The 24,600-nt window shown below is 38.2% G+C and overlaps 1 protein-coding gene across 7 annotated transcripts in view; it reads right to left on the bottom strand.

Annotated features, from left to right (window-relative positions):
* Positions 1-22,832, bottom strand: part of Hp1bp3 (heterochromatin protein 1 binding protein 3) — a 38,782-nt gene extending 15,950 nt beyond the window's left edge. For 3 of the 7 annotated variants that reach the window (XM_076861108.2, XM_076861115.2, XM_076861116.2), the window contains exons 1-8: positions 22,718-22,832; positions 16,794-16,989; positions 16,257-16,356; positions 11,747-11,900; positions 8,577-8,736; positions 6,044-6,187; positions 4,294-4,374; positions 3,272-3,426 (exon numbers count right to left, since the gene is read on the bottom strand). In XM_076861108.2, coding sequence (XP_076717223.1) covers positions 3,272-3,426; positions 4,294-4,374; positions 6,044-6,187; positions 8,577-8,736; positions 11,747-11,900; positions 16,257-16,356; positions 16,794-16,889 — 890 coding nt within the window. In that variant the 5' untranslated portion in view covers positions 16,890-16,989; positions 22,718-22,832. The other 4 variants (XM_076861110.2, XM_076861109.2, XM_076861111.2 and 1 more) reach the window with 4 other exon arrangements.
* Positions 22,833-24,600: the final 1,768 nt, after the last annotated feature.

The following is a 24,600-nucleotide window of genomic DNA, read 5'->3' as shown; positions in this document are numbered from 1 at the left end:
TATATGCTCAGTGAGGTGGCGCATGCTTTGTAATTCCAGAAACTTGGGAGGCTGAGGCAGGAAGATCACAAGTACAAAGCCAGCATCAGTAACTTAGCAAGATCCCATCTCAAAAATAAAGAATAAAAAGGTTAGAAATAGGGCTTGGTGATTAATTACCCCTGGGGTTTAATCCTCAGTATCCTACTCCCCACTCAAAAAAATAAAAAAAGTGGGTTTGAGAAAGTAGGAGGGGAGTAAATATAAATAGCATAGGCAATTTCTTTTTTTCTTTTTTTTTTCAGTGCTAGGATAAAATTCAGAGATTGCCCATGCTGGGCAAGCACTATACCCGAGCTACACCACAATTCATAATTTCTAATATATATATATATATATTTTTAGTCGTAGACGGACACAATATCTTTATTTATTTTACGTGGTGCTGAGGATCAAACCCAGTGTCTCACATGTGCCAGGCAAACATTTTACTACAGAGCTATAGCCCCAGCCCAACAATTCATATTTTTGAAGCATTTTAATTGTTCTTTTGTTTGGCCAAGGAAGTAGGGCTCCATTTTCAAAATGTATGACAGGACTCCACTGTGATCAGAGTAGAGAAAATCAATGATTTCACAGAAGAGGGAAAAAATGTATCAAAGAAAAAGCTACCAATAAAAAAGTCATGAATTGTAAGTACCTGTACAAATACGTAACATTATGTATGTAACATTATGTACAAGTATAATGCAAAAATAAAAAATGTGGAGAAAAAGATTATTAATGAAGGGCTGGGGTTGTAGCTCAGTTGTAAGAGCACTTGTTTAGCATATATGAGGCACCAGGTTCGATTCTCAGCACCCATATAAATAAATAAAATAAAGGTCCACTACAACAAAAGTAAATAAATAAATAAATGAAAATACATCTATATAAATATGTATATATATCTCACCTCAAACTTAATAAAAGGGCTGGGGTTGTTGCTCATTGGTTAGGCAACCCTGGGTTCAATTCCTAGAATTAGCTATGGGGATGGGGGCAGGGGAGGTCATGGATAAAGGTCTTCAGGTTCACTGGCATCTTTGAGTAAACAACCCATTATTATCAGGCAAAGTTTGTTTCAATAAGATGATGCCAAAAAAATGTTTCAAAAGATTACAGACACGGAGTACAATCACACTGAGAGCAACACACATTCTTATGTAAATAAAGCATAAACCTAAGAAAGGAAAAAAAAAAAAGTGAAACAAAAAAATATTTATTACTGGGGGAGAATATGGTTTCCAGTCACTAAAAAATAGAGAATAAGGGAAATAAAAGTGAAATGTGTTTCCATCTTTAAATGTATTATACAATGCATTTCTGATCCACAGTTGTATCTGCCTAACCATATTTCATAGCATAAAGAAGCATGAATGTCAAGTTATTAATATCATATTTTCTGACCTTATGATGTCCTTTTCTTTTTCACTATTTCACTAACACTTACGTTGGGTAGTTTCAAGATCAAAAATGGATTTTCTGAAAACGTGGCTTCCGAACTGAAATCTCATTAACCCAAGTAACCCAAGTAAATACTGGACTAAAATGTATCAGAAGGATACACATTCAGTAAAATAACCTTCTGTAGAATGACTCTGAATTAAATAACCAGTCTTCCAAAGATCACCACAACAAAGATCTTCTCCAAACACACTTAAAACTCACATTCTGGGAATCACAAATTTAAACAAATTAATGTCTGTATGAATCCACAACTGAGCAAATGTGATAATCTAAATGATCATTCCAGATGATAACAATTACCAAAATTCTTTCATTGTTTTTAAAATGAAGATATGCTACTTGTGAACAGAGCTAAGTTTTAACTTATTTTTGCAAAACTGAGGATTGAACCCAGAAATGCTCTACCACTGAGCTACATCCCCAGCCGTATTTTATTTTGAGATAGGGTCTCACTAAGTTGTTGAGGATGATCTTGAATTTGTGATCCTACTGCCACAATCTCTCGAGTAGCAGGGATTATAGGTAGGATTACAAGTGTGAGTCACTGTGCCCAGGTTAGAGCTAAATTTTATTGAAGCCTGAATTCTCTCATGCTCTATAATAAATCTAAATGAAAAATGAGTATCTAAGAGTACATATGGGGACTGGAGTTGTGGCTCAGTGGCAGAGCACTCGCCTGTCACATGCGGGGCATTAGGTTTGATCCTCAACACCACATAAAAATAAAATAAAGGTATCATGTGCAAGTACAACTAAAACAAAATATTAAAGAAAAAAAGAGTACATACAGCTGACAGGTACACAGTTACAGTCAGACCCCTGTATCCACAAGGTTCTGTAACAGGGAGGGGCTTCAACCAATAGCAGATCAGAAATATTTAGGGGTCTGGGGTTGTGGCTCAGTGGAAGAGTGCTTGCCTGGCATGTGTGAGGCACTGGGTTCAATCCTCAGAATCACATAAAAATAAGTAAATAAATAACATTAAAAAAATTAAAAAAGAAAAAAAGTTCATAGCCTTAAAAAAAAAAAAATATTCAGGGGAAAAATGTGTCTTTGTGTACAAACTGTTTCTTGCCATTATTTCCTAAACCATGCAGTATGAAAATAATTTACATAATGTTTATATTATATAAATAATCTAGTGATGATTTAAAGTATGCAGAAGGATACATGTGGCTATATGCAAATACTACACCATTTACTAAAAAACTTCAGAATTTGTAGAGCACAGTATCAAGGGGGGTCCTGAAACCAATCCCCCATAAATAAGGAGGGACACCTATATTCTATCAAGATCTTATAAAAGAATATGTGGCTGGGTGCGGTAGCGCATGCCTGTAATCCCAGCAGCTCAGAAGGCTATTTTACAGGAGGATTGCCAGTTCAAAGCTTGCCTCAGCAATGCAGCGAGCCCTGTCTCTAAATAAAATATTTATTAAAAGGGCTGGGGATGTGGCTTAGAGGTTCAATGTCCCTGGGTTCAATCCCTTTACCAAAAAAAAATGTGGCTTAAGTTTCAAAAAACTATATAAGTGATATGGAAAAGAAAACACAATGGGAGGGGGGCCCTAAAAAAAAAAAAAAAACTGCAAAGCTCAGCTAAAAGTAATCCATCCTTCCTGAAATTGATTTCTATGCAAGTATGAGTTTGTCAGGATGAATCCCACTATGTATAACATAGCTCTAATAATTAAAAAATATATATATTAAAAAGTAATCCTTCCTGAATATTTAATTTGTTTCCTTTCTCATGAAATCATGATCTAAATTAATGGCTAATACCTGATGTCCACTCTAAGCTTAGGATAATACTGAGAAACATATTTCCTGATGAGACTGTAGGAAGCTTCTTTAGGTTCACAGAGGCGAGTAAAGGCCAGTGGGAGGACATCCTCCAGTTTTACTTGTGGTTCTGGATCTACCACAGAGCTCCTCTTCTGAAATGCAATAACAAAAATTATGATCATTACAGAATACAAAGCATTCAGAGTTCATATACTTCTATATACAACTCAAGGGCTTTCCTCAGTTGACTGTCAATTCAACTAGCAAATAGAAAATAATCACTTTTTTCCCACATTCAAGTAAATCATACCACACTGGAGTTAAATTCATTTGTGTGCCATTTCTTCCCAATAAAAACTTGATATTGAGAGTTAAAAGTGGGAATAATATATTTAAAGATCTTAATTCATTATTAGCCTTCAATAACGAAGGGTGAAGTGTAGTGGCAGAAAGCACACAAAAGTTTATTTTCAAAGTGTTAGTTTTATTTAAAAAAAATAAAAAAGGAGAAGGCAAGAAAAAGAAAAACATTCAGAGTTGTGAAAAAGATACAGGGGAATTTTCATGATTCTAAGTATTGACACAGATGGAATATTAGACATTTCTGTTTATTATTGCAGAAATATTTTACATAAGTGAAATTATTATGTCTTGGGGGAGTGTTAGTATTTACAAAGAAAAGAAAATTGGCTTTGAATATAGTTTTTAGATCTACTATTGGGCAAAAAATATACTTTCATACCTCCTCTACTTTAAAAAAAAACTCATGAAAGGTTATATAATTCATATAACTGCCCATAATTCAATGTAAGGCATTTAAGACCATGGGCTTAACTGGGCTAGAGTGCTTGGATTTGCACCCTGGTTATTCTACTTACTAGCTAGGCAATTAGTCATCATCTTTCTCGGCCTTAGTAGTCTTGGTAGAAAAAAACAACACATAGTAAACACTCCATATATGCTGCTATTTTTAGGAGTAGTAATAGTATTTCAGTGGTCAAACTCTAAAACTGACTTACTTTTGCGTTTCTAGATTTCTGAGGCATTTTTCTTGCTTTCTGGACCACAACAAAACTTCCAGATGCACCTTTTCCTTTTACCTGAAGTAAAATAATTTTTATTTTAAATTATTCTAATATTCATATTTGTAACTTTATACTAGAATAAGAGAATTATAAAGCATGATGCAAGAAGTGTTATTTTGCTCTTCAGAGACAAAAGAACAATAGAAGAGGGGTCAAAAGACTTGGGATGAAATCTTAGCTATGGTACCATCTAGTTACTCAAAATTGGACAATCCACTCAAACCTCTGAACTTTTGTTTCCACAAATACAAAACTGGGGAAGAACGCTATTGTGAAACTGGGTTAAATAATCTACTATCAGCTTTTATAAAACAAAACATAAAATTTGTCCCATGAAAGGAAGGTACAAAAATCTCTCAGGGTAATTAAAAAAAAGAAAGAAATGAGAAAACCCCTCGATGTCTTGGAAGAAAACAGGTCCTTGGCAAGTTTAGGCTCCCATTGGTCTCAGGCTGCATTGCTTCACCGTGGTTTACTAATTGCAGATTATTCCTTATGCAAAAGGTTAATAATCTGATAAATATTGCACAGGATTGTATGTTTAAGTCTTATCACATATTACAAAGCACTTACTTTCATACAACTTTAAAGTTGATTCACAATAATCAAAAATCGTACAGACCTTAACTCCACTGTGCCGGCAATTTTATATATTTTGAGAAAGCCAGACTCTAAGTGCCACACAGCAAGATATGTTCTCTTCACTGGGTGGTACATGCCTATAAGCCCAGCATTTCAGGAGGCTGAGACAAGAGGATCCTGAGTTTAAAGCCAACTCAGCTACTTAGCGAGGCCCTAAGTAACTCAGCAAGACCCTGTCTTGAAATGAAATACAAAAAAGGGCTGGGAACGTGGCTCAGTGGTTAAGCAATCCTGAGTTCAATCCTCGGTACATTGATGAACCCATAAGCACCTGACACACAGGAGACACTCAATATATCATGGCTATGATTCTAAGCAATTCTTAATAACTGTGCAAGATATCATAGACTATACTTGGAATCAGTATTGGTTCTAGAACTGGTCTCAATTAACTCAGGTTTCCCTGGTTCTTCTAACAGTCTTTGATAGTTTTAAGTATTAACCAATTAAGATGAACCTATTTACAAAGCTAATTTATAAATAAAAAGTCTAATCAAATAAATTAGGTTTCAAAGCTAACAAACCCAAGATAAGAGCAACTGTCCTCTTTGCTACTGCAATAACAGGCTTCCTTAACCTACTTCGCATTTTCATTGCTATGTGATTTCTAGCACGAGCAGCCTCCAAAATAATCCAACTAAGGAAAATAAAAATTATACCTTATTTCTTCTGCTCTTCAGAAGGATAGTTAATTATAAAAGCAACTGGCAATGTGTTTTTCAAGCCTAATCTTAAATACTAAAATTAGGTTAAGCTTAAGTATTAACATCATGCAACTTATTTTTAACACAAAAGAACATAAAGATCCTAAATGATACTAAATATGAACAACATAGCATAGCTGATACACAAGATATTCTTTTTTTAATTTAATTAGGTATATATGACAGCAAAATGCATTTTGATTCATAGTACACACAAGATATTCTTATTCCCTTTGTTTATTTGATAACAGGAATCAAACCCAGAGATTCACAGATGCTAGGTGTACTCTACCACTAAGCCACACCCCAACCCAAATAATCTTATTTCCGACAACTACCTGTTTGATGACTCCTCTATTCAATTCTCTTTTTAGGGCTTGTTTAAGGAGGTAGCCCCTTCTCTCCAGCTCCAGAGAAGGATACTTATGGATGATATATTTTCGAATAGCAACCACTGATGCACCACTCTTCTGGAAGCATGCCTAGAAAACAGATTTATGAAACCACATACATTACTTTAAACTAGTTATTTTTATTAGAGAACTTGACACATACTTTCAAATAAGTTTTTTGGGAAGTGAACTTTATAACAGATGGTAAGTAAGGTAGGGAAGAATGAACAGATAACTTCAGGCTGTGGAGAAATACATAATTATTACATATTTTTGCAACAATTTTAACTTGTTCAGAAACACATGAAGAACAGTCTGTATATTAATAAATACTCTATTTTAATTGTGTTTTGTATTGAGAAGATAGATCTTTAGTATTAAAATGAGGAAAGTTGGTGATGCACACCTGTAATCCCAGTAGCTTCGGAGGCTAAGGCAGGAGGATTTCGAGTTCAGAGCCAGCCTCATCAATTTGGTAAGGGGCTAAGCAACCCAGATCCTGTCTCTAATATAATACAAAAATAGGCCTAGGGATGTGGCTCAGTGGTTGAGTGCCCCTGAGTTCAATCCCTGGTAACTCGCCCCCTCCCCGGCAAAATGAAGAAAGTCAAATATTTTTATTACTTATAGGAAAACATGTCTTGCCAATTTTTAGGAATGAGTTTTGGCACAGCAGAACCAATATACCTTTGCAGGCATTCTATGAATGTCAGCAGAAAAAAGCACACAAAAAGAGCCACAACCCCAGCCTTAACCTAATGCTCTTAATTTTTTGTTTTAAAATTTTAGTCCTTTCTTATTTTTCTTTTTTTTAAAATATTTTGTTTATTTAGTTGTAGTTGGACACAATACCTTTATTTTATTTTTATGTGGTGCTGAGGATTGAACCCAGGGCTTCACACATGCTAGGCAAGCCCTCGAACCGGCGAACCACAACCCCAGCCCTAGACCCCTTCGTCATGCTTGAAACAAATGCTCCTACAAACCCAGGATGAGTGGTCATGAAATAAAATTCCTGAGGAGAGGCTACACAAAGAATAAAGACCTTACTACAGTCAAGCTCTCTAAACCAAGGAAGCTTCTCCCTCTTTTTCTGTAAGACAGGATCTCTCTATGTTGCCCAGGGTGGCCTCAAACTTAGTCCTGGGCTTGAGTGATCCTCCTGCTTCAGCCTCTGGAGTAGGTGCAAGTACAGGATAACACCACTGTCTGGCTTCAAGAAAGTTTTCTTGGGCTGGGGATGTGGCTCAAGCGGTAGCACGCTTGCCGGGCATGCGTGTGGCCCGGGTTCAATCCTCAGCACCACATATAAACAAAGATGTTGTATCCGTCGAAAACTAAAAAAAAAAAAAAAAAAAAAAAAAAAATTAAAAAAATCCTCTCTCTCTCTCTCTCTTTAAAAAAAAAAAAAAAAAAAAGCAATGACTGCTGTGTCTTATTAAAAAAAAAAAAAAAAAAAAGAAAGTTTTCTTAAGGAGGTGAGAGCCTAAAAAAACCTTAAGGAAAGAAGAAAGAGGTCTGAGGATCTCCCTTCTCAGTTCATTCTCAGATGATAACCTGACTGCTCCTTCCTATGTACACCACCCTTGGTTAAAATGATCTGAATCCATCTTTCCCCAATCCTTACCCAGACTCCAGCAACATGGTCCCTGAAATGAGGTTTTGTTTTTAACTTCTCTTATGGAGGAGTTAAAACATGGTCTGTTTTTAACTCCTCTTATGGTTTGATCATGTGAAATAATACAAAATTATACAAAGATCTACACAATACAGCATCAGATAAGAAAATATCATTAAAATATTAAAAATAAGCTAAAGGCAGGCAATGAGTTATAGGCAAAGTCATAAACTAGGTAAGGAGGATAATTCTGCAATATTTTGTAATGTTTAGGTAATGAAACAAAATGTAGGCTTATAAGAGGGTGTCTTAGTTCAGATGTGAAAGATAACTGCTATGAATATCTGACTTGCAATATGTATTTTTAATAATGTTCGGCTGGGGATGTGCATCAGTGGTAGAGCACTTTGCCTAACATGCACAGAGCCTTGGGTTTGAACCCCAGTACCACACACACATAAACAGAATTATTTCCTTAGTTACAATCAGATTTTATGAGGGAAAGGACCTGACCTATGTCTATGCTGTATCATTAGCAGAGTTGCTTGACTCAGAGAAGATAATCCTTTCATGTTTGTTGAATGAATTAACATTTCAGCCATCAAATAAAAACTCTACTTAATAATCTGAGTAAAAAAAAAAAAATTTCTAAAGTTTAAAATTACTTGTTACAATAAATATAAATTTTTAAAAAGAACATCACTCACCAAATGAGATTATACTAAAAAACTTGATCTTCAACATGGCTTTTTAATTACTCCTTTAGGAAGTAAAACAATGTATGGATAGAGTATGCCATTTTCAAACAAGCAAAAGATGAACAGGATAAATCCAAGATAATTGTTTTAAATAAAAACTTGCCTTAATGGCCTCAGTCAGAATTGCATCCATCTTGGGGCGTGGGGAGGAAGCCATCGGTGTTTGTTTCTGGGCCCTGGCTAGCTGGCTAGCAGAAAGGGTAGCCCAGGAAGGTATCGTTTTTTTCACTTTCTTCTCCTTTTCTTTAGACTGATCTTTCTCACTTTAAAACAAAACAACAAAAAAGGTTATTATGCAAGACAAGCTCTTCATAAAGATACAGTTGGCACTTGCATCTGTGGGTTTCACATTTTTGAGTTCTGTACCCAAGGACTGAAAATATTTGAAAAAAAAAAAATCCCATCTGTACTGAACACATACAAATATTTTCCTTGTCATTATTCCCTAAACAATACAGAAAAGTGGTTTACAAAACTTTTACATTGTATTATGTATTATAATCTTAGAGATGATTTCAAGTATATAGAAGGAGGTACCTAAATTACATGCAAGTACTATGCCATTTTCATTAAGGGACATGTACATTTCAGGATTTTGGTTATCTGGAGAATCCCTGAAAAAAATCCTCCTTGGATACGGATGGACAACCATAAAGTCAGAATATATATATATATAAATTTAAAAATGTATACTAGTCACCACTACAATACATACATATCATATGACAGAAAGAACGCAAACTCAGAAGGCAGAAAACTAGGTTGGAGTTTTAGCTAGAACACTCTGTAGAATTAGCTATACGATCTTAGCAAGTGATGGCTCCGTCACCTCAGCTATGAAATAGTAACACATTCAAGGTATTGTAAGAATTAGAGATTATGTTTATCAAAACAATTTGAGGCTAGTGCATTATGTAAATTTTATTCTAAATAATAACAACAGTATTTCATTCACATTTAAAAATACAGGAAAGCTGCTGAGCATTCCATAGACCTTACTTATAAACACGAAAACAGAATAAAGAATTCCCTCAGGATTATACCACACCTAGAAAGTACAGTTATTACTATTTTATTTAAAAAGTAATCTCAGGATGTAGGTTCCCTATTTACCTCTCTTATTGTTTCTCTTGCTGAGAAAAAAACTTTTTAGTTTAAGTAAGTCCCATTTGTTTATTCTTGTTATTAACTCTTGGGCTATGGGCATCCTATTAAGGAATTTGGAGCCCCGCCCCACAATATGTAGATCGGAGCCAACTTTTTCTTCTATCAGGTGCAGAGTCTCTGATTTGATATCAAGCTCTTTGATCCATTTTGAATTAACTTTTGTGCATGCAGAATATACAAAGAACTCAAAAAATTAAACAATAACAAATAACCCAATCAACAAATGGGCCAAGGACCTGAACAGACACTTCTCAGAGTGGACATACAATCAATCAACAAGTACATGAAAAAATGCTCACCATCTCTAGCAGTCAGAGAAATGCAAATCAAAACCACCCTAAGATACCATCTCACTCCAGTAAGATTGGCAGCCATTATGAAGTCAAACAACAATAAGTGCTGGCGAGGATGTGGGGAAAAGGGTACTCTTGTACATTGCTGGTGGGACTGCAAATTGGTGCGGCCAATCTGGAAAGCAGTATGGAGATTCCTGGGAAAGCTGGGAATGGAACCACCATTTGACCCAGCTATTGCCCTTCTCGGACTATTCCCTGAGGACCTTAAAAGAGCGTACTATAGGGATACTGCCCACATCAATGATCATAGCAGCACAATGCACAATAGCTAGACTGTGGAACCAACCTAGATGCCCTTCAATAGATGAATGGATAAAAAAATGTGGCATTTATACACAATGGAGTATTATGCAGCACTAAAAAATGACAAAATCATGGAATTTGCAGGGAAATGGATGGCATTAGAGCAGATTAAGCTAAGTGAAGCTAGCCAATCCTTAAAAAACAAATGCCAAATGTCTTCTTTGATATAAGGAGAGCAATTAAGAACAGAGCAGGGAGGAAGAGTATGAGGAAAAGATTAACATTAAACAGGAACGAGAGGTGGGAGGGAAAGGGAGAGAGAAGAGAAATTGCATGGAAATGGAAGGAGACCCTCAATGTTACACAAAATTACCTATAAGAGGTTGTGAGGGGAAAGGGGGGAAAAAAAAACAAGGGAGAGAACTGAACAACAGCAGATGAGGTAGAGAAGGAAGATGGGAGGGGAGGGGAGGAGAGGAGGGATAGTAGGGGATAGGAAAGGTAGCAGAATACAACAGTCACTAATATGGCATTATGTAAAAATGTGAATGTGTAACCGAAGTGATTCTGCAATTTGTATTTGGGGTAAAAATGGGAGTTCATAATCCACTTGAATCAAATGTTTGAAAGATGATATGTCATGAGCTTTGTAATGTTTTGAACAACCAATTAAAAAAAAAGTAATCTCTAACCGTCCTGGCCACCTACTGAAAGAATAATACCAGTTATCCTGCAAAAAACGAAAACATTAATAAAATTAAAAAATAATTGCTACTGTCTCCTATAGATACAAATCATCAATTGCAAATTTTGCTTTCAAATGTTTAACATTACCGCCAATTGAAAATGTCATTAACTGTGATTGGGCAAAGAGGAAGAAGGGAAGGAAAGGGGGCCTGGGGGCAGGAAAGATACATGTATGACAGCACACATGGTACAATGCTACATCATCCTGTACAACCTCACCTGCAAGCAGAGAAATGAAAAGTTGTACTGCAATTATGTACAATGAATCAAAATACATTCTGCTGTCATATATACCTAATTAGAATAAATAAAAAGAAAATGTCACCAAGCATACAGTTTTAGGTCACTCTAGCAATGGTTTGACAGATGTTTACTATAATAGAAGCACAAGAAACAATACACTCCTGGCAGTAAAGTAGGAATTAAACAATTAAATATCTTCCAGGTCAGATTTTTACACCTATGTTTCATTTTTTATTGAGATTTTGACAATGCTTAAAGTATCAGAAATTCCCACAGTGAATTCTAAAAATAAAAACACCACAAAGCCAAAAGTAAAGACAGCTGGGCTACTCCAACTGTTCTAACTACTATACACTCTAATAAGCCATATAACTACATAATAAAACTATTTCAAATAATTCTAAAAGGTAAGTCCCAAAAGCAAACACCTAGCAAAAACCAATGTTGTAATACTTCTGATCGGCAGTCCTTTTATGTAATCTCCAATTGTAAGTAAAAATAAGGTCTAACTCCTTACTCCTTTTTGGTTTCCTCAGAAGACTTGTTTTCTTCCTTCTCTTCATTCTCAGGTTCCCCTTTGGGTTGTTCTGTCTCACTAGATGTAGCAGGTGGAGTTTCATTCTCTTGTTCTTCTACAGTGGAGACAGATTCCTCTGAACTTACATCTGGTTCTTAAAAAAAAATCAGATACATTGGAGTTAAGGCAATAAAAGAATAAATTAAACAGACCAGCCAAATGTTCCAGTTAGCAGATGAATTCTAAAATACGAAAAAATAATTCTGAGTAGAATTTTTTTTCTCCCACCATCACGGTGCTGAGGACTGAACCTAGGGCCTCACCTTTACCACTGAGCTACACCTCCAGCCCTCTCTCATTCTGTCACTAGGACTATCTGTTCAAGTATTTATCCAGACAATTATGTAAGAAAAGGCCAGGAAATTACACATATACCTAAATCTTTTGATTATTCTGCAATATCAATGATACCCATAACTAAGAAACTTAGTCTTTTTTAATTTAACAGGCAAATCTTAGAGAATTGAAAATATGTTTTTTCCAGGTGGAATGAGGAGAAGGAGTAGAAATACAAAGGGCTGGGAACAATGAGATCTATTGTTTGTGTCTGTTCTTCACAGCATGTTTCTTTCAGCAGCTACCATAAAACAGAACTTCAGGCACTTCAAAGAACTCAAGTGGCAAAAATCAGGCAAAGAATGAAAGTATATTCTTGAAGAGTTTGAGCATTTAAATTATGTGAACTAATTACCAGAATAATGATGAAAACTATTTGTGGTCTTCACATTAAGAGAATAGAAGAGGGCTGGGGATGTGGCTCAAGTGGTAGCGCGCTCGCCTGGCATGCGTGCGGCCCGGGTTCGATCCTCAGCACCACATACAAACACAGATGTTGTGTCCGCCAAAAAACTAAAAAATAAATATTAAAAATTCTCTCTGTTTCTCTCTCTCTCTCTCTCTCTCTCACCTCTCTTAAAAAAAAAAAAAAAAAAAAAAAAAAGAGAATAGAAGAATACCATTTCTTTCTTACAACCAAACTACAAAATCATAATTGTAAAAGAATTCAGTTTCTCAACAAATTAAAATTCTAAACCACAAATTTCAGACTAGTTAGTTATTAACTGCAATTCCTGTCCCAGGCTTCCATAGACTAATCTAGTTCAAACTCTTCACTTATGGGGCTTGGGCAAAACTGAAGATTTTTAGGTTAAGATACAACTAGATTCAAGTTCACTCTTTTTTTAAAATTGCAAATAAAAAGCTTAATTTCGGAAACTGATTCCATCATTTATAAATACACCAAAGCATAGTCCACTTGGATTTAGATGAAGCATAGGTACAGTATTTCACAAAACAACAACTTCCTAAGAGGTCATGGCAGATGCTACTGATGTCATTTCTTCCAGCATCATATGCTTTTAAACTTTAAAAATTTTTGTTTCATCCACAATATCAAGTTCACTCTTTAGAACTTTCCAGCTCAATAATCTTAGGGCAACTTCTTTAACATCTCTGAGTCTCAGTATCCTTACCTCACAGTTATGAGAATTTTGTAAATGCTTCAGGGTGAATCATTAGGTCAAGACTTGTACTGAGTGAATGATTCTTGTCCTACTTTGGTCTACAATGTTCCCACAACTCTTTCCTATATATCTAGGATCACAAAGTATAAGGGTAGACCTTCATTATAACAATGGTATCACAGGAGATACAGGTAATAACTGTATTTAAGTTCTCCACAGTAAGATGTACTATTTTTTGACATTATCTCGAACTGCCCCCTCACCTCAACAATTTAACCTAACTGGTGCAAAAGTAAGAACTTTCTATAAGTTAAGCATGTTTCTTTACATATTGCCTTATTCTTAAAAAGATGAAATGCTAAGAACCATTTACTGGGTTTTCCTGTAATAGTTTAATTTTACATTATTTTCTGCATGTATGAGACTCTGAGCTCAATCCCCAGCACCAAAACAAAACGAGGCATATCTCTTTTGGGTTTCATTTTTATTGTACTTTGTGGATAACACTGTTATTGTTTTTAATAAACTGAAGCTTTATAGCAGCCCTAAACTAAGTAAATCTACTGATGTCATTTCTTCCAGCATCATATGCTTTTAAACTTTAAAAAAAAGTATTATATCTATTACAGTGATCTGTGATCTTTGATGCTACTACTGTAATCATTTTGCCTATCACAAAACATGTACATAAAAAGACAGTCAATTTAACTGATAAATGTGTGTTCTAACTACTCTCCTGAAACAATTGTTTGTCTTTCTCTCCCTCCTCAGGGCTCCCTATTCCTGGAGACACGATATTGAAATTAGGTACTCAATATCCCTATAATGACCACTAAGTGTTTGAGTGAAAAGAAGAAATGCATATCTCTCCTTTTAAGGCAAAACCAAGAAATGATTAAGCTTACTAGGTATGCATATTGCAAGCTTAAAGAGACTAAGAGCTAAGACTTCCATGACAAATAGTAGCCAAGTTTTTTAGCCCTGGGTTCTATCCTTAGCACCACATAAAAATAAATGAATGCAAAGGAAAAATTCTTGAAGGAAATTAAAATTGCTATCCCAGTGAACACAACACATGCATGCTAAGAAAGCAAAACAGCCTCCTTGCTCACAGATCAAGGAGTAATTTCAACCTTCAAGTCTTATTATTTAAGAAATACATTTTGTAAGGCCACAGCTGCCATGGATAATGATTTCTCTGATGGATCTGGGTGGAGTAAATTGAAAAACTTCTGGAAAAGATTCACCATTTTAGATGCCAGTAAAAACATCTGTGATTCATGGGAGGAAATAAAAATATCAACAGTTTGAGAGAAGTTGATTTCAACCCTCATGGATGACTTTGCCGGGTTCAAAATATCAGTGGAAGAAGTAACTACAGAAGTGGTAGAAACAGCAGAGAACTAAAATCACAAAGGGAGTCTAAAGATGTGGGTGAACTGCTGCAAACTTATGAAAAAAATTGAATGGATGAGGAATGGCTTCTTGAGGTATTACAATCTACTCCAGGTGAAGATGCTGCAAATTTGTTAAAATGACAACAAAAGATTTAGAATGTTACATTAACTTAATTGACAGGGCTGGGGTTGTGGCTCAGTGATAGAGTGCTCACCTAGTATGCATGAGGCACTGGGTTCCTCAGCACCACATAAATATAAAATAAAGATATTGTGTCCACTTAAAACTAAAAAACAAATATTAAAAATTTTTTAAAAATATTAATTGATAAAACAGCAGGGTTTGAGAGGACTGACTCCTATTTTGAAAGAAGCTCTATTAAAAATGAAAATGCTGCTGGACGCAGTGGCACACCCCTGTAATCCCAGTGGCTCGGGAGGCTGAGGGAGGAGGATGGTGAGTTCAAAGCCAGCCTCAGCAACTTGTCGAGACCCTAAGCAACTTGGCAAAACCCTGTCTCTAAGTAAAATATTTTTTAAAAAAAGGGCTTGGGGTGGGGGCTGGAGTTGTGGCTCAGAGGTAGAATACTTGCTTGGCATGTGTGATGCCCTGGGTTCAATCCTCAGCACAGCATATAAATAGATAAATAAAACAAAAAAGATCAAATAACGGGGCTGGGGATGTGGCTTAAGCAGTAATGGGCTCGCCTGGCATGTGCGGGGCACTGGGTTCGATCCTTAGCACCACATAAAAATAAAATAAAGATGTTGTGTCCACCGAAAACTGAAAAATAAATATTAAAAAATTCTCTCTTAAAAAAAAAGATCAAATGACAACTAAAAAAAATATATTAAAAATTTAAAAATGCTGGGAAGCTGGATGTTGTGGCGCATACCTGTAATCCCAGCAGCTCGAGAGGCTGAGGCAGGAGGATCGCAAGCCAGCCTGAGCAAAAGTGAGGCACTAAGCAACTCAGTGAGACCGTCTCTAAGTAAAAATACAAAATAGGGCTGCGGAGGTGGCTTGGTGGTTGAGTGGCCCTGAGAAGACGAGGTGGTTAATGACGCCATAAAAGAACACTAGTACTCCAGGCTGATGGATTTACATTTCTCTCCATTCATTAGGCTCCCACCTCTTACTGGCCAATCTCTTCTACACAATACCAGTTAAACACAATGTTTTGATCATCCACTTACTTCCCTTAAGGCCTTATGATTTCTGGATAAATTTTCCTCTGTCCATCCTGAAAGCCCCAAGTCTTTCATCACTCCACAGAGTCTTATCTCCATGACACTTCATATCCAAACTGCAGCTCTTTAACTGATCCTATTCTCCCTGTTTTTCTGTTTTTAATTCCAAGAACATCAGTTTCACCCTCCAAAAATCTTTAGAGACAAAAATCTTTAGGTAAAATCTTACCCACATGGTCTGGAAGTCACATACAAATAGCTATAGCTTCCCTCTTTGAATGTTCCCCCAAAACACTTAAGCCACAAAAAAGAACAACTAAATTCAAAGGGATTAATGGATTATTCCAATTTGGAGTAAAATTTTTTGTCTTTTTAGGTTGTACCACTGCTTTGTTTTACCTGGCTTTTCTTCCTCGCCTTCAGCAAGCTTGCTTTTGGGCGGAGTTTCCCGGGTAGAATTCACAGCTCGACGAATCGGCATGGTGCTATCTTCTACCTTCTAGGAAAAGAGATGGCCATAATCAAACATGTATAAAAATATTCTCTTTTCTTTCTCAAGGGGCCTAACTGGATGTTCAAAAGATGTAGGATAATTCTTCAAGTCGACTCCAGGATCTGACGCAAATCATTACCAACCAAAGTTTTTTTGAAGTGACATGATTTTTAAGAAAAAGTCTTCAAAATATTTTATTTTAGACAGAACTTCAAATGTAAATAATTATATTGATTTTGAATACATTTTGAAGCTTGGAGGTTTTCTCAGGAATTTTAGGGAAAGGGGAAGATGAAAAGAACTTTTTTATCTACTTGATCTTTTCAGATTCACAACCTAGTCTCCCCAAAATAGGAGAAGGAACATGTACCAAGAAGAACCCAGCAAGGCCTGAAGTCAGGGATTGATCCAAGAGTGAGCTTCAAGAATGCGTCAGCCCCTACCTCACCTAACTTGTCCGCGTGGATCAGCTGAGCTCCTACTATAAGTGGGAGTGCCTTAGGATGGACGAGTTCACCTTGAGACGTATCAGTCGCCATTTAAAATAATTTCTAGGCCCGAGTACAGGTTACACTCTGAAGCCTCTGCTGTTAACCACAAGGATTTTTCCTAACGGTTTCAGTGTAGTGAAGAGTCAACCTAAAGCACAGAAGAGACCTGGTGTGAAGATTAACAAAAACAAAACTAAACTAAAACATCTAAATTTAATATACATCTAAAGAGGGAGAAAAAACTATAAACTTATAGTTAAGTGACAGATGACTTAGTTATTATAAAAAAGATAAAACCACAGTCAAAATATAGACTATGTAAAGCAGCAACTAGGACGAATGCATGAGCCACAGCAGCTGTTGCACCTTCCGCATGAATAAAGGCAACAAGGACAAGAAAGCTCATAAGGAAACTAACCCCATGCCTTCCTAATACCATCAGGCATTTAGAAAGAAAGAATAAGGAGACGAAGAAATAGTTTATTCAAATGTGGAGTCAAAGATCAGTTAACTAAAGAGAAGGCTTTTGTTATTATTCTCAAGGGTCAGAAAAATTAACTGTATTCTTAACTCTATCTCCATTAAAGAAGTATTTTTTTTCTTTATTAAGCAAAAATACAAGGGCAAAAAATACCAAGCAATGTGACATTCTAAGACCCTTCTCTAAACCCAAAGAAGTAAATTTAGACTATGACCTAAGGATTTACAAAAGTATGCTTCTAAGACCTTATTTGATACATTTTTTAAATATTTATTTTTTAGTTTTAGGTGGACACAATATCTTTATTTCTTATTTTTATGTGGTGTTGAGGATCGAACCCAGTGCCCCGCGCATACCAGGTGAGTGCGCTACCGCTTGAGCCACATCCCCAGCCCCTGATATATTTTTTTAAAAATATTTTTTTAGTTGTAGACAGACAAAATACCTTAATTTTATTATTTATTTATATATGGTGCTGAAAATCAAACCCAGTGCCTCACATATGCTAGAAAAGCGCTCTACCACTGAGCCACAACCCCAGCCCTTGATACATTTTTTAATGTAAGCAAATGAGTACAGAAGAACATAATTATTCACAGATAAAATCTATATTGTCACCAAATTTATCTTATCATTAACACCTCCCCCTCTTCAAAAATCTCATCTGGGGACTTGACATTTTATAATAAAACTTCTCAATAAGAAAATGGTCATGTAATGTAGATCTCTGAGCTCATGAACCATTAACAAAAAGTTGAGGAATGATAAATTAGACATTCAACTTCTACTTTTAAGCATCAATCCTGTCTAGGAATTAAAAAACTTTCAACTTGTCAGGTAATAATTTCAAGCTAAGACAAACTAGGATAAAGTAAACAGACAAACAAACAAAAAAAACCAAATTCAGAACAGTTTCATGTTCATAGGGAAAATCTTTATGGGAACATAGAGAGCAATAATATATTTACAATACTGATATAGTATACTGATACATAATGTATCAACTGATATAGTTGATATAGTTGCAAGGAAGGGCAACTGAAAAAAATTGAGAAATTAATGCATTAAAATTTACTATCAACAGTGAATTACAAATAGCCACAAATATTTAAAATTAACTGTTTCAAAAACTACATACAATGCTTATGTTGCAATTCACTTTACAAAATGCTCAAAATACAAGCATGAAAATCATTGTTTTCTTCTTATCTGTGAAAAGAAGGCCAGGATGGCTTAAGGGCAGTATTCAGGTATGTGAAAATTAAAAATCTATTGAGATGATTTCAATACATAAACCTGCTTATTCACCCAACTAGCATTTTCATAGTAATGTATTTTCCTTGATAATAACAGTAACAAAAACATCAGATATTTTTATATGCAAACACTACAAAATAACAATGGGGTTATCCTTGGTAAAGTGATATTGCTAATGAATTTTTCTTTCTTAACCTACAATAACACCAGCTGGGTAGAAAATCCTACCACAAAGTCAATAGCAACCTTCAGGAATCCCCATTCATTGATATTAAACACACACACACACACACACACAAACACACACACACACACTTTTTCTTTGTAAACAAAATACTGAAAAAAATGCAAAAACCTCTCCAAATTACTCAAAATTAAAACAAACAGCCAGATCAGGTGGTGTATAACAGGAATCCCAACTACTTGAGAGGCCAAGACAGGATGATTACAAGTTTGAGGCCGACCTGGGCAACTTGGTAAGAATGTCTCAAAATCAAATTTAAGCTCTGGGATATAGCTCAGTGGTAGAGCACTTATCCAGCATGTGTAAGGCCCTGGGTTCAATCCCAGGAATCCCCAAAAAGTGAAAAAAATTAAAACAAGTGTTAAAAAGGAATGGGGGGACATATCAATGTGATAAACCAGATCCTGATAACCTCCTGCTTAAAACCTTCAAAATCACCCACTGACTCCACTAATCTCACCTTCTATTGCACTACCCATCACTCTACTTTCTTAACTCCAAAGACACAGATCTTCTTTTAGCCCTTGCAATGTGCTCTGCTCATTCCCCACTTCAGGGTATTTGTATTTACTTTTCTCCTGAAACAACTCTTTCTTGGACCTCTCAATCAGGTCTCTGCTCAATATTACTCCCTTAGAAAGGCCTCTCATCTTTCTTACTCTTCAGGTTTCTTTAAAGCATTTAAACTACCTTAATATATATTTACTTGTTATTAAGTCTCTCCTAATGGAATATAAGCCCTAAAAGGACTAGGACTTTAATCCACTACTGTCTACAACAGCATCCAAAATACAATAAATGCTTCATAAATATTTATTGGAAAAAAAAATACCTGATGGTACTTACTACTGTATTTAGCATATGTGAAAAACATTTAACCTAGTTATTTGGGATAAATATTAAGATATGTAGGGCTGGGAAGGTAGCTCAGTGGTAGAGCAACTGCCCTGAGTTTGATCCCCTACAAAACAAAACAAAAGCTGAGCTTGGTGACACAGGCCTGTAATTCCAGTGACTTGGGAGAGGCATAGGATCACAAATTCAAGGCCAGCCTCAGCAACTTAATGAGACCCTCAGCAACTTAGTGAAACCTGTTTCAAAATAAAAATAAGAAGGACTAGGAATATAGTTCAGCAGTAAAGTCCCTTGTGTTCACACTAAAAGAAAAATTTTAAATGAAAACAAAATAAAATAAAGTCCTAAATAAATTTTACCATAAAAAAAATAAATAAAATGTTTGCCTCAGCTCTGAACTCCCTTATTAATGTCATGGAACACAAAAACTTCAGTCTGTAATACTTTCTATACAACAGATGAATTAATGATTATTTGATAAATTCACTGTTCATTACAAAGAGAATTATATGGATAATTAATTGACTCTGCCTTAACCTCACCATGTACCTCATAACTAAACATTTTTTACAGCACTTCTGAATCATCAGACTTTCAAAAAAGCTGCCATGCTTGCTCCCTGGCAGGGATCTTATCTAGTTGGTTCACTGCTATATACTCAGTGCCCAAGAACATACCAGGCACAGAATATGCGCTCAACAAATATTTGTAAAAGGCTGAATAACTGAAACTTAAATATGCTTTTCATCCAAGTTCTTATATATGCCCCAAACAAATAATCCATATTTACCTGTGGTTTATGTGGTTCTCACTTTTTTGTTTTGTTTTGTTTTATGAGTTTAATGTTAGATTAACAATACAAAGATTTGCTTTTGTCAAAGGAAATGCCTAAATTAAGTTGTAATGCAGGCAATAAAGAACTTGCAGAAATAAAAACTTCAAAATTTCAGTTGTATTCCCTCCATATTAAGGAAAAGCAAGCAGGGCATGGTGGCGCATGCCTGTAATCCCGACAGGACAGCCAGGAGAACTTCGAGTTCAAAGCCAGCCTCAGCATCGGCAAGGTGCTTAGCAACTCAGAGACCCTGTTTCTAAATAAAATACAAAACAGGGTTGGGGATGTGACTCAGTAGCCGAGTGCCCCTGAGTTCAACCTCCAGTACCCCCCCCCCCCCCCCCCCCGGCCAAAAAAAAGAACCAAAGAAAAAGAAACAGAAAAACTAGAATGTATTTAACAAGGTATTTTAACAATATGCATTTCAGGGAAAATACTACTGTTTCTTAATTTGCCAGAAAGTATATGTATTACTCTATGCAGTCTAACATCACTAATTATGTACTTCAAACTGGTCCCGATCGAAAGTCTTTTACTACAGTCAAATATAATGAGTCCTGTAAAATGTGAATCCCTGTACTTTGGGTGACAATTTTCACTTTCATATTAAAGTAAATTAGTATTTCATGTCTGTGAACCTTGGGCATAGATGCCAAAGACACTATGTGGTCCCTCCTCTCCAGATAATCAACCAAAAAGGTAGAGTTAAGATTTTCATCTATGTATGAATTCTGTATACTTCCTCAACCAACTTCCAGTCCTCAACTTCCAAGTAAACTTAAAAAATAAAAACTCAAAAAAACTCTTTAAAATGTCACATCTACTTTGAAACAAATTACACTTTTGAAAGGAGCAGTAAAATTCTTAAAAGCTAGTAGTTTTATGCCTATGCCAGATTAAACAAATCCAAAATACCTTCCAAAATAACACCAGTCACGTCTAACTTCACTATTAAGTCAAGACAATTGCTCAAAAGGTCCGGGTGCATTTCTAAGCCGTATTTGTTAGTGGCCTTTAGCTTGTCAATGCAATGAAAAGTCAGGAAGTACAAGAACCAACCAAGGGAGAATTCACATGCGGAAGGGCTAGTACAGCCCACCAGTCCTCTCTGGCTGTGCAGGAGAGAATTTTCTGTCTCAAAATGGTTAGGTGACTGTCCCCGGCCACAGAAGAGTGGTCAACTCAGATCCAGCGCTCTCACTTCACCACTCCTGCCTCCACCTCGTTACACACACTCAGACTGGCGATGCTATCTTTTGACAGCCTATGGAAGCACTGCTCTGATTGAAACCACACCGCCTAAGGTGCGGGGGCTCCAAGTTCTAGGTGAGGCATAGGGGAAAACGGAAGCCAAGGCCGCCATAGCAGGGAAGCCGACAGCAGACAGCGCGCCCACGAAAAGCGGAGGGACGCGAACAAGAACAGCCGAGACAAAGAGGCGAGGCAGCGAGCGGCAGCGCTATAGGGCCACGGTGGCGGACACGCGACAGCTGGGAGAGAATCGGGCGAAGAGGGCAGGGGCGCTCGGGGCAGCGGAAGCCGACCGTCGAGGCTCGGAGCGGTGACAGCCGCGGGCTCCGCTCGGCAAGGACGTGGCGGTGCCCGTCCCGGCCACGCGAGAGGCAGCTGAGCGCGGGCCTCGCCTCCGCACACTCACCGCTGGGAGCTCCGTAATGGCGGCGGCGGCGGGGGCGGAGAACCCGGGGGGCGGGCCCGCCGCAGCCAGTCACCGCCGCCGGCATCTTTCGAACCGGCTCCGAAGACCGCTGAGGGAATGGGGTGAGGGGAGGGCGCGGCGGCCGACAGGCCTCGCGGCCTAGGAGCATGCGCGAGACGGTAGCCAATCCGGGCGCGGCTGCGCGCGCCAGCGCAGGCGCGCTGGGACGCAGGGAGGGGTGCCCGGCCAGGGAGACGCTGCCCCTCCTCCCCCAAGTCCAAACAAAACAAGGGCGGGAGCGCGCGCGCCGGAGGGCCCCGGAGGAGGCGTCCGCAAGAGGGGCAGGGGGCTAGGTCGCAGGGGGGAGGGGAGAGGGCGGAGCGGCCGCGAAAGGCAGACAAAAGGCGCCTCCTCCCGAGACCCGAGCGCCCCGCCCCCTCCGCTTGGGGAGCGGCATCGGCGCCCCGGGCAGGCGGCCTCCGCCACTCGCCTCGGGGCCCTGCGATCCCGCGCTTACTCCCCGCCCGCCTGTTCCGTCTTGCGTTACCTCTGTGCACCCTGTTCCTGGCGCCCGCGTCCTGTACGGCCTCTCGGCGCCTCTCCCGCTGCCGCTGGTCGCCTCCGCCGCCGCTGTCCTCCAGGCCCAGCCGCCGAGCTCTGCTGCCCCGCCCCCCTACTCGCGGCCCCGCGCGCGCGCCCCCGCCCTGCCCCGCCCCCCCGCGCGCGCGGAAGGAGCGCGCGGGACGTGCGTCCCCGTCCGGGTGCGAGGGGGCGCGAGAGGGCGCTTGGCCACTGGGGCGCGGGCGGAGCGGCGCGTTGGTGCACGCGGTAGGGCTCCGGGGCGGCACTGGTTTCCCTGTTTATCCTTTCTCTGCTCCAGCTCAGACTAGACCTCCCTGGGTTTCCGCTAGGCGGTGCGTCTGCCTTTAGAGGAGCTGACACTTCCCACTTTTCACTTGGGACGCTGCCTTCAAAGACCGTGATGGATTTGGGAAAACAGTTGCAGAGAATACAGTGCCTCAGTTTTGTCCCAGAAAGTCTCAAGAAAGTATAGTGTAGTGACTTGGGACAAAGGGCTGAAAAGTTGCTTTTCTCATCTATGAGACGGTCCCTAATCCGCGCACATGGGCGCGGGGCTTTCCCTACCCAAAAAGGAAACCCAGGGATCCGAAGACAGGGAATGCCTTCGAATGGCATATTTATGTTGGTTTCAACATATTTTAGCAACTTAAATCCTTATTACTGTAATAGAAAAAGGCGTAAATCTTCAAAATAAGACTTCATGCTTAAAGATTTCATTTCCCCTGATGTATTTTGGGGGGACAGGGAGTGGCTGCAGGTAACGAATATAGGAAATAGTGAACTGGCATTCCCCAAGCGCACAGCAGTTGATGAACACTCATATGCGTGCGCCAGACTTTCTAAAGGTTTTTTTTTAATAAAACTAAACGCTAGCCAGGCTCCCCTGGCCCTGCCATGAGCATTATAACCTTCGTATCAGTTTCACAGCCATAGCCAGTCACTACTCCATCAGTTCAAATTTAATCACCACCACCAAGGATTCTTTTCTAGGTGAATATTGTCACTGATGTCCTGATGGCATCACTCATTCTCCCTTACTCCGTTGTCATACTGAAGTTGTTAAGAAGGACTATGGAGCCAGGCGCGGTTGTGCACGCCTGTAATCCCAACGGCTTGGGAGGTTGAGGTTCAAAGTCAGCTTCAGCAATTTAGGGAGGCCCTAAGCCCTGTCTCTAAATTTTAAACAATTACAAAAAGAGGTTTGGGGATGTGGCTCAGCGGTTAAGTGCCCCTGGGTTAATCCCCAGTGCCGAAAAAATGTAAAAGGACTAAGCGTCATTTTGTGCAATTTCTTCATTCTGTTCACATTCTTTTATTTATTTATTTATTTTTAGTTTTAGGTTGACACAATGTCTTTATTTTATATTTATGTGGTGCTGAGGATCGAACCCAGTGCCTCATGCATGCTAGGCGAGCACTCTACCACTGAGCCACAACATTAATTTTTAATGTTTCAGTCCTTTGCCTCCTTTTTTAAAGACGTATTCCATTTTTATGAATTCATATAATTGAAACGTCCTACATTTCTTCCTTTACTCTAAAATGTGTCAGCCTCATCTCATAAGAAGTTGACTCAAAAGCAAACTGGTAGATTTCTGCTGTTCCAGATTTTTGCTTAAAAATTAAAAAAACAAAAATAAAACATGCTGTGTCATTCATAATAGGTACATACCCAAAAGGAGAAACCAGAGGCTGGGGATGTAGCTCAGTTGGTAGAATGCACAAGGCCCTGGATTTGATCCTCAGTACCCCACCCCCGCCACACACAGAAAAGGAAAACCCTGAAACAAAATTATTCCTGAAGAACACAAACATATGCAGAAGTCAGCACTAAGGCTGTCACTTGCA

The sequence above is a fragment of the Callospermophilus lateralis genome, chromosome 7 (assembly GCF_048772815.1).
Source record: "Callospermophilus lateralis isolate mCalLat2 chromosome 7, mCalLat2.hap1, whole genome shotgun sequence".
Taxonomy (NCBI): domain Eukaryota; kingdom Metazoa; phylum Chordata; class Mammalia; order Rodentia; family Sciuridae; genus Callospermophilus; species Callospermophilus lateralis.
Note: the sequence above shows the minus strand (reverse complement) of the source record. Positions and strands in the feature narration are given on the sequence as shown.